This window comes from Procambarus clarkii, chromosome 7 (assembly GCF_040958095.1).
Source record: "Procambarus clarkii isolate CNS0578487 chromosome 7, FALCON_Pclarkii_2.0, whole genome shotgun sequence".
NCBI classification, from domain to species: Eukaryota; Metazoa; Arthropoda; class Malacostraca; order Decapoda; family Cambaridae; genus Procambarus; species Procambarus clarkii.
In genome coordinates this window covers 5,652,189-5,663,766 of record NC_091156.1, presented here as the reverse complement: position 1 = coordinate 5,663,766, position 11,578 = coordinate 5,652,189, and the positions used below count along the sequence as shown (strand labels likewise).

General features: G+C 38.4%; 1 protein-coding gene across 1 annotated transcript; it reads left to right on the top strand.

Moving 5' to 3' along the window:
- Nucleotides 1–4,833: 4,833 nt before the first annotated feature.
- Nucleotides 4,834–9,615, top strand: LOC138357546 (uncharacterized). The gene is made up of 4 exons (XM_069314407.1): nt 4,834–4,915; nt 7,164–7,323; nt 8,169–8,261; nt 9,468–9,615. The coding sequence occupies exons 1-4, from the start codon at nt 4,834–4,836 to the stop codon at nt 9,613–9,615; spliced, it is 483 nt and encodes a 160-aa protein (XP_069170508.1).
- The last annotated feature ends 1,963 nt before the right edge of the window (nt 9,616–11,578 follow it).

Sequence of the window (11,578 nt, the reverse complement as noted above, 5' to 3'; positions counted from 1 at the left end):
CAGATTACACGGATTATTTTCTCATTAAAATCTTTTCAAAATTATTTATCCTGGTTTTGTTGGTTCAACACAGTAGGCCTATCTAAACATGTAATTTATATGTATTGCAGTACAAAGAATTGCGTTTAAAAGTTTCACACTAAATTCGTTTTTAAACTTCGGATATCACCACAAACACCTTCGTTCGCACACTTAATAGCTTTTCCTTCTATAAGAATATTTAACTGTTCTGTTATCTATACACATAATAACTAGATTATCATAGTTACTAATTAATACACTTTATTTATCATTTCGTGATCATTTCATCAAACTTCATTTCGAAGTTTAATTATTTTTTTCGTAAAAGCTATTCACTTTTTCCGAGAAAAGACCGAGCTATTCACTTTTTCAGACACTTTCACACGTTTTCGTTAAGTGCTTTTTAATTCATAATTAACTGTATCGAAATTGTAATTATATTATTTTCATATGGTCGTGATCATTTAGATTGTTGATTCCTTATCTATTCATACATTTCCTAAATATCCCATTTTCTTTTTGTATTTTATATATTAGCACTTTCTTTCTACACTGTATTATCCAAGTTTCGTTGAGCACATGATCTTTAATAATATTTTATTTATATTTATGTATGTATAATTTCTATTCATTGTACACTGTGAATAAAGTCCATATATTTTCTTTTAGATATTCTTTTAATTGTTCCTTATCATTAATTTTATTTAGATTTTATTGAATATTCACTTTACACCATTCACTATTACACTATCATTAACTTTATACTAATTATCAAACATATTTCACTATCTGTGAATAACTTTTTTTTCACTACAATTTGTTTTCAACTATACTTGCTTTCTTCTACTTTTTTTTGTCATTATTTTCTTCTCATTACCTTTTCTTTCTACTATCTTCTCATGCCACTATTTCTTCTTTCCACTACCAATTTTTATCACTTAGTTTAATTATAGTTCTTTTGATAAAGCGTCATCTTTCTTTCACGAATGATCGCTAGTTTTTCTCGTTTAATTCACAACATTTAAAGTATAGATTTCGTAATATTCACATTTTTTTTAATTCTCCACAATAATTGTTTTTAACTTTCCTAATGCAACAATATATCTCTTTCATTCTCTGCTTGTCTCGGTGTCTAATTGTCGTTCTCTCTCTTATTCTCTATATCTGTTAAATACACTCTCTCTCTCTCTCTCTCTCTCTCTCTCTCTCTCTCTCTCTCTCTCTCTCTCTCTCTCTCTCTCTCTCTCTCTCTCTCTCTCTCTCTCTCTCTCTCTCTCTCTCTCTTTTTCTTCCTCTCTCATACATATGGCGTTGCCTAAACAGACATTCCATCGCAGGGGGAAAAAACTGAAAAAAAAACTGTTTATCTAGTGAGAAGATGGATGAAAGATCAAAATTATGTTTATTATGAACTAACAAAAGCTGGATCTCATAATAGGATTAATGTAATATATTTAGGGTACAGCATATTTATTTAGACATTCAAAGTATGACGATATAGAAGTGATATGAGGTCCAGGATCTGGAGTTAGGTGGGAGAGAAGGAATGGTGCATGAACATTTGTTGACCGTTAGGGGATCAAATGAATGATCAGAAAAGAAGGAGAACTGTTGCTGTATGGAAAAGATCGAGTGAAAAGAGCTACATGGCACACACACTAAAACATCGAGTCAACAGTCTCATTCACAAACCTGAAACAATCACCGATCGACCTGAGGATCTTGACCAGTGGGACGAACTACATCCTGAAACACTCTACATTTTATAATTATAAACATTAATGAATTGGTAAATAAAGAGAAAACAAGAAACAGCACAGCAAGGAATGTTGAGGCTGGTAAATATCAGCGAGATTCTGGAGGCCGTCCTTGATAAGGCCACCACCAACAACAGCACTGCAAGATAAGGTCACAAACATCAACCCGCATAGATAAAGAGACCGACATCATCCCCCCCATCATCCTTGCTTGCTTGATCAAGCAAGATCAAGATTGCTGAGATAATTCCACTAGTATCATTCCTCCTAGGCAAAGCCACCAACATCATCCCTCCTAGGCATGGTCACGAACATCATTCCTCCTAGGTAAGGCCACCAACATCACCCCTCCTAGGCAAGGCCACCACATCATTACGCATAGATAAGACCACCAAAATCAACACTCTTCGGTAAGGCCACCAACTCTAGTTTTTCTAAATAAAGACACTAATATCGGCCCTCCTAAATAAGGTCACAAATATTGCCACTTCTACATTAGGTCACCAATACTGGTCAAAATTACTTCAACGCTGAATGCTGGCCCCCTCCTGCATCACTTACGGTGATGTACTATCCTAGTATCCTATCCCGACTCTAAACATAAGGCCTGCTCAACTCTACCTTGAGCTCATCGTGTTACCAAAACCTAAAATTCCAAATTTCCGCCACCCAATCCTTCTTTGTCACAGGGACTATATTCATCAAGCATTTCCCTATCCACTTACGAAATCTATATATCATTCAATAATTATGGTAACTTTTTTTGCATTTATTAAAATGCTTTTTGAACTCAGAAGCTCAAAGGGATTGTATATAATAATAATAACCTTGAATTGTGAAGTTGTGAAGGACTTAAACTGCATACCATATGCAAACAAAGCCGCCACGATTAAGGAAAGATGCAATAGTTTTGTAAGTTGTTATATAAATGCTTGATAAATCCTGTCGCTAGCTTCGCGAGTTGAACAACTCTCAAAATCATCAACAGGAAAACAGGTAGTCATCAGGTTCGCAATGCAAGGGTTGCTTAAGCTTAATGCGAGGCCAATGTTTTGGTCCCGAGGCCTCTGGACGTATGTATTTTATATACGTCTGTATAGAAAAAACAGACGTCCAGAGCGTGACAAAATGACCCGAATTTAATGTGTATTCACGTTCGGAGAATCCAAAGCGTTAACGCCCTAATTGAAACTGACAAATTGAAAAAAATTGGAGCTGCCTCGTATGGGTCAATAGGCCTTCTGCTGTTGCCTTTATTCTTATGTTCTAAACCAGAATAACAGTAATTAACAGGTGATGAGGCTTGGATTTAAGAGCTTTGGTCGAGACTTTGTCCGCCACAGAGGAGGTGGTGATATTTACTAACTGAACAGACCACAGAACGCTGATAGCGATTCAGAGAAACACCAAGATACAATCACACGTTATTTATGATTTACCGGTATATCTTCCATAACATTTAATTTAATAAAGCCCTAACAGACGTAACTATCATCTTAAGTAAAGTTAATTCTGATCATAATGTTTCTCGACATCCATTTATTAATACATACTTTAATCCGGTATACATACCTACATAAACACAACAGAATACATTTACCGACAGCATTTAAACGAACCCTAAATAATAGTTTAAATATGTAATAAATAATACAATCTAAGAGATACCGATTGACCTTTAGTGAAAGGTGACGTAATAATGACTCGTAACAAAAGAAACTTATCGGCTTTGCTTAATGCAGTGTTCACTTCAGTTTGTATTGTTCACAACGATACAAACTCACGCAGACCCTTTCATATAATCTTTGTTACATGTATCGCGACGACCTACTGTATCATCCCGACCTATTGTATCGAGACGATCTATTGTATCTCGTCGACCTATTGTATTGCGACGACCTGTTGTACTGCGACGACCTGTTGTATCACCTTCACCTATTGTATCACCCTGACCTATTGTATTGCCTCGACCTAATATATCCCACCAACCAACGTGTTACAACCCTAGGTGTAAGGTATACAACCTGGGAGTCCACTGAATCCTCCTTTTCTCAATGATATGCATCACGTTAGTGTGATTTCTTTATATAAATATATGAAGCTGCTTGAGCGCTTGGGTGTTAATGAACTACTTGACCTACACTAAAGTGCCTGAAGGTAAATAATAGATTTAATAATATTTATAAGTAATAATATTTAAGTAATATATTATTATAGTAATAATATTTATAAAAAACTGAAAATGCAATCCTATGCATGTAAAACTTGGATTTGCTTCAGTAGAAGCCTCCAGACTTCCTGAGGATTCAATGTAATGTTGTTGCTTTAAATTCAGCTACTGGGATCAAAAAGTTCCAAGTAGCACGGGCTATGGTGAGCCCGTAGTGAACTTACCTGGCACACGAACGGGGCTGTAACTATTAGTTGAATCTGAGATTGAATAACTTATACCAAGATGTGGTTCAAGGGAGTAAGGTGAGCGGCTGGGAGCTCCTTGGTTGCTGGTTCGAGCCTCCTCATTACTTTCATTGATTTTCTATATATATATATATATATATATATATATATATATATATATATATATATATATATATATATATATATATATATATATATATATATATATATATATTAATGTGATTTTTTATACACCTTGTGGTAATCTTAAGATAGTTCCAAGGATCAATGTTCCCCTCGGCTCGGTCTGTGATCAGGCGTCCTGGCTCATTTTCTGATTAATCAGACTGTTAGACGCCGCAGCTCGCAGCCTGATCATTTGACACAAAGTGCGAATTCGAATATTATTTTGAAACGCTTAGAGATAATCAGCTTGTTTAAACAAGATGACAGTGATAAACTACAAGGCGTTTGCAAGGCGTGATAAGCGCTTTATCATCCGACGAAACGTTCGAAATTATAGTCGAACGGGCTTCGAACAGGTGCGATTTATCACCATCGGACTGAATTGCAATCTCCGAGGTCTCCATGGTGACAGGCGCCATACATCATGTTCTCCCGAGCGCCCTACTTTGCTGAATGGATTTCCTTTCGTAAGATGAGTAATGATGATGATGATGATGGTGACAATGATGGTGACGAAGATGATGAATATGTTGATGAAGATAATGACATTGATGGTGATGTGGATAATGATTAAAGTAATATAACTATTATTGATACTAGTATTAGTACTATTATTATTATTGATATTATTAAAGCGCGCGCGCGTACGTATGTGTGCGTTTCAGCCCTTCGCCCCTCCCCTTCCACTGTCATCAGCTCCATTATCCTCCCCCCCTCTTCTCCCCATACAGCCTCTTCTCTTCTCTACCCCACTCAAATTACTCACCCCAACCCTACTTATTACAGGCCTTCTGGACAATGTCAAATACATACATTTATGTACATATATATATATATATATATATATATATATATATATATATATATATATATATATATATATATATATAAATACTTTATATATAGAACTTTCTATCTACATGGGTAGATAGAAAGAGAAGGTGAGTGAGATGGATATAGAGAAAAGGGTGGAAAAGATAGGAAATAAAGGAACGGAAGGAGAAGATGAAGAGTGACAGATAGGATTGAAAGGAAAGGGAGAATAACTGGAGAGAACATATAAAGAACTTTGGTGACGGTGGCCCTGTTCCTGCCGGCAGCGCTGCAGGAGGCTGGTGTTGAGGGCCAGGGGATGGAGGGAGGGTCTTGGCCCTAAAGGGAAGGAGGGGGAGGACGGGGGTTGGTAGGTAGACCAAGAAATATGGAGATGGAGTGGAGAGCCCGCGGAGACAGAAAAAAAAACAGAGAAGCGTACGGTTTCAGGAAGGAAGAAGAAAGAGAGAGGGGTGGGGGACCGATAAAGGAGGAGAGGAATAGAAGAAGAGACGAAAGGAAAGGAAAGACGTTGGATTGGGGTTTCACGAAGAAGGGTAACGGAGGCGGTGTCACTGACGCTAGCAGGAGGGGAATAGGTTGGGAATGGGTAACAGAAGGGGGAGCAAGCAGCAAGGAATTGAGAGGAAGTGGAGAGAAGAAGAAAGATGATGAGGAAAAAGGTGGAATGGATAACAAGGGGAAATGTGGGGTGAGATGGAGTGGATGACTAGGGGAAATGAGAGGATTATTTATGAGAGAGAAGGCAATGGCGAAGTGAGAGGAGGGGATATGACAGGAATAGAGTAAGAGGAAGGTAATGTGACCACGAAAAAGAAAGGGAATAACTAGAGGAGAGGAGGGGAATAAGACAAATGGTCAGCAAAGGCCTATAGTGAAAGAGAGGAAATGGGCAAGGGGGACTGAAGAGGGCTATGACGAGGGGAGAGAAGGGGGTTTCTGCGATGGAAAATAAGGGGGTATGTGATCAGGGGACCGAAGGGGCTATACAGAGGGGACACAAGGAGACTATCGTGATGGAAAAGAAGAAAGGTTATGACAAGGGAACTTGATGTGTCTGTGACGAGGAGATAGGAGGGGAGGCTAAGACGAGGGGACAGGAGGGGGCTATGACGATGGGACGGGAAGGGAACTATGACGAGGGGAGAGATTATAGGGAGAGGAGGGATAACGACGAGGAGAGGGAAGAAGGAGGGAAGACTATGACAAGATGAATATAGGAGAGAATGGGCTTATCGAAGTGAAGACAAGGACTTGAAAGTGAGGTATGGAGGGGGGGGGGGGAGTGGTGAGACAAAATATGGCAAAGGAAGAGGTAGAAGGAAACGGTATGACGACAGGAATGGATGAAAGGGGAGGGACATAAGAGAATAGGAAGAGTAAATGAATATAACAAGAAGAGAAGCTGTGGAACGGAACATAGAGAGAGAGAGAGAGGTTGTGGATGGGGGGATAAGGGAAGGGGGCAATGACGAAGAAAGAGTTGAAAGGGAGATTAGGCAGACTTGAAACTAGTTTTCTTACCTAACCTAACAAACCTATTCAGTGAAGCGTTGTCAATTCATAATAAAATATAAGGAGATACTTCGTGGAAACATCTTTAAATGAAAAAAACAATGAAACTCAGAGAGAGAGAGAGAGAGAGAGAGAGAGAGAGAGAGAGAGAGAGAGAGAGAGAGAGAGAGAGAGAGAGAGAGAGAAAAAGAGAGAGAGAGAGAGAGAGAGAGAGAGAGAGAGAGAGAGAGAGAGAGAGAGAGAGAGAGAGAGAGAGAGAGAGAGAGAGAGAGAGAGAGAGAGAGAGAGAGAGAGAGAGAGAGAGAGAGAGAGAGAGAGAGAGAGAGAGAGAGAGAGAGAGAGAGAGAGAGAGAGAGAGAGGAATGTGGAGGACAGAGGCGGTAGTGACGGGGGGAATTTTAATAAGAGGTTGCGGGGGATAATAAGAGATTAATGATGGACGGCTTCACGCAGGAGAACAAGGAATATTAATAAGTTTTGCAGGAGACACGGAGGAAGATGAGGAGGAGGAGGAGGAGGAGGAGGACAAGCAGGAGAAGGAGGAGGAGGAGGAGGAGGAGGAGGCCAAGAAGAGGAAGAGAAGAAGAAAAAAATGGGAAAGGAGAGTTAACAGGTGGAGGATAACAACGATGATAACACAAAAAATGACGAGAAACAAGAGTAAGCAGATGATAAAGATGGAAAGAGAGAGAGAGAGAGAGAGAGAGAACAACGTTCTGATGTGTAGAGAACATCACACCAATACCGGAAGAAAACGAAGAACAATGGGCAGGAGAGATGAGGAACGAATAAAAAGTCTTAAAGAACAATGATAAACGTAAGACAAGACACGAACAAGGAAGGTGACCTAATCATCTTAGGAATAAACAAAGAAAACGAGTTGTTCCCCCCCCCCCCCTCAGGGGACGAGGGTCCATATCGTGTAGCCAGATTTTACAATTTCCGAGTAATAAATAAATAAAATATCGTAAAAAACATAAAAAAATAATAAAGCATGCTCGAAATTATATTACCTTATTAAAAATTAAACGTTTTCATTAATATTAGATTTATTTATGTTAAAGCCTAAAACACTTTACTTCCATCAACTCACCCCCCCCCCCCACTCACCCACAGGACCACCCCGCCTCTCCTCTTGACCTCTGACCTCACCCGACCTGCTTTGCGTCAACACTGTCTCAGTTCCCTCGCTATAGTTTGTTTAATTTATCTTCGTTGCATAATTTTGTAGAGTAAACTTGCGTTTTTTTTCACCCCGTCTCATCCTTATCCCTCAACTTACCTTTGTCGTTTTGATTTGTTTTTGAATTTCCATTTGCGTTTAACGAACACCTCCGCACTAACGAACGACTCCAAACCAACGAACACATCCAAACCAAAGAACACCTCCACACTAACGGACATCTTCGAACGCACGAATGAACGCTCATCTCCTTTTCACGAGTTCACTCTTTACAGATATATTGCTTTGCCGTCCCGGGCTTACATTCTCTTTCCTCTAAAAAGTGTCATGAACATGCATCACATTCCTCTCATGAAGTCGCAAGGAAGGTGAGTCTCGAAGAAATCTGAATAAATTGTGTAAATTATTTATTATCTGTCACCCATTTTTTTTTTTACACATCTCGATCTGCCCTACAGCATCAAAAACCAGCATATAACATCCAAGTAACCAATAACCAGAATCCCCCACATAGCATCCCACGCCCAGCATCTAATATATAGCACTCAGCATCCAACAGCCAAAAACCACCAAAAAACATCTAATATCCATCCTTCAACTTTTAACACTCAGCATCCAACGCCCAGAATCCAGCACACAGGATTGATTTCCAACATCCAATGCTCAGCATCCTACCTCTAACATCCAACATCAATCATGCAACACCAAATAGAATGAAGCAGCAGCCGAATAAAAAATTCAAATTGCATCTCTACAGGCATGATGACATTGCAGCTCAATGCACCTCTACCTACCAATTACATTTCCAGCGGGTGTTCTGCAACCACCTCACATGCATCACATTACTGACTTCACTCAGGAAACTGAAGTTGAGACACACAACAAAGCTAGTTTTTCAATCCCAATAGTCACAGTGGAATCCTCTCTCTCAAATAAGAAATAAAAAAATAGACAATCTACCAAGAAAGAAGTATACATTTTCTCAAGACACATTTCAAATCCCAAATGCCAATATGAATATTTTAGTGACAAACATTAAAAGTTATTCCAGGCGCTCCTAAGACAACTCAATTTTCACATATAAAATCAATTATTATTAATCTCACATTAAGCAAGGAATATTTACGACCACTTTTCTTGCATAAATAATAAAAACCCACCTACAGCTTCCTCACTTCTAAGTAGGTCAGCCTCCCCTTTTAATCACTAAGATGAACATCTTTACAAATAATCACTAATGTATCATATAGGTGTGTGTGTGTGTGTGTGTGTGTGTGTGTGTGTGTGTGTGTGTGTGTGTGTGTGTGTGTGTGTTTGTGTGTGTATGTGTGTGTGTGTGTGTGTGTGTGTGGCGATCCACGCAATGACGTCTCATTAGCGACCTGTGGGGGGCCGACCGTTGACTGTTTACTCTGAATTACAAGAGACCTGAATCGCCCAGGGACACAGCGGGAAGATCAACCATTGACCCAAGTCGTCGTTGGGAGATCGAGCCGTGATTAACAACAACAGGATGCATCTCCCACTTCGTTGGTTATGAAGTAATGACGATTAATTAACCGCGATCATCATAGGATGCTACCGAGGGTGCAGGAGGATCCGAACGAGCGACTTCGACTTCTTCAAGAACAACAAAGGCGACTACGTTTCTTCCAATTGGATTTTTACGCTCGAAGAACGGCAAAGTTAAGAACGATTAAGAGACGTTTGAAGGGTGTTTGAGACGGATTAAAATAGAAGGATTAAAATGACAGGAGCAAACTATAATAATAAATGGGGAGAGTAGACTATAATAATATATGAAGATAGTAGGTTATGAGAGTAGATGAGATAGTAAAAACCGAAGATAGAGTAGAAAGGAAAATAGTAAAAGCCGAAAAAATAAGACTTACTGTAGAGAGAATAACACCGAAGAAGAAGGAGACCTGTGAAAGGAGAGATTGAAAGAGAAGATGATGAAAGAGGAGATGAACGAATTGGAGCGAAAAGATTGGGATAAGAGATGCTGGGAAAGGAGTGAAAATGATTACACAGAGTGATGGGGAAGATTGGCAAAAAATGACTTCTCTTATTTTGATAATTAAATATAGAGAGTAGAGAAAAAACAAAATAATATGCACATGGAAAACCCACAAAGGGAAAAACATTATCAAGTACTAATGAACGAGACATTAAGAAGGAAAAAACAAATATGAAATAATAGAGTGATAGAGAATAAAGGACAACAAGTTTACATGTATCACATCCTTAAGCTGATAAGGATGAAAGACGAGAAGGAGGAAGTATGACAATAAAACAAAACAGATGTAGAGGAGAAAATAAACTGACATAGATATACAACAATTATGAAATGGATTGTAATTCAAACACATGAACTCCCGCCATGTTTGAAAAAAATTAACTGAATGTTTTCCTGTATAGTACTTTTGTGGTAGACGATAAAATAAAGGCTTCTCAAAAAAATTCTCTTCGAAGTATATTATTCAAAAAAAGAGGGAAACAAATAACCAAAACCATTACAAATTTATCCGTAATTGTGTGACTAAATACTAATTACAATATAATAATTTTATAAACAAGCCCTTAAAAAAATCCAAATAAAAAAATTCTCCAAATAAAACCTGAAGAAGAAGAATTAAGTTTCTTTTTTATATTTTAAGAAAAACCTGTTTCTTCACGAGTTACTTAAGGAACTAGAAAAAAATAACTACATATGAAGAAATAAAAACCAAGTATTACACTCACGTCTAAACCTTAAAGACGAAGACAAACAAAAAGAAATAACCAAGAAGCAATTGCAAATAAAAAAATCAATTGGTACAAGGAAGAAGGCTCCAGACGCAACAAAAAATAAATATGGTGGAAGGTATTAGAAAGCGAAGATAGAAAATAAGAAAGAAAAGAATTGAAAACGAGGGGAAAATCCAAAATTACGGCAGAGAGGGAAGCAACCAAAGGGGAAATTAAGTTAGTCACGAGGGGAGATGACGAATGGCCGCAGAGGTAATATAGGAGAGTGTAATGTACAGGGGAAAGAGGAGGAGAATGAGAAAGAGGAGCAGGAGGAGAAGGAGGAGGAACGAGAGATACATATATATATCTGCAAACACACCTGCATACTAACATACAAACATAAAGACAGACTTACAATGAGAGAAAACCAAATAATTAAATGCACAAGCGCATTTGTGCAGAAAAAATATTTAAGAAGGCAGAATATATCAATAAAACCGTGACAAATAAGACTAGCACACTGAACAACGTTACAAGCAGACCGGAAGACCAATTAACAAAAGCGATGGAAGGAAAGAAAACGAAGAGAATAAACCGAGAAGAATAATTGCAAAAAAAAAATATATATAAATACGGAAGAAGCAAGGGAAGTGGAAGACTCAAAGATGAATAAAACGAAGAGGAATCAAAAAGACTGAGGCAAGACCAAAAAGAAATGAAAGAGAAGGTAATAAATTTGAGGAATAACTTAATTGCCTTGACAATTGGATAACGTCACGTAGCGAAGAGCGGAAGAGATAGAGATCTAATAAAGAGGAAAAAGAAATAGGCGAAAATTATGTAACAATGAAAGAAAATGGGAAATAACATCTTTGGTATCACCGGCACCCCTCTCCTCCATCTTCACCCTCCTCCTCACCTTCACCCTTGCCTTTACCTTCACCTTCACCGT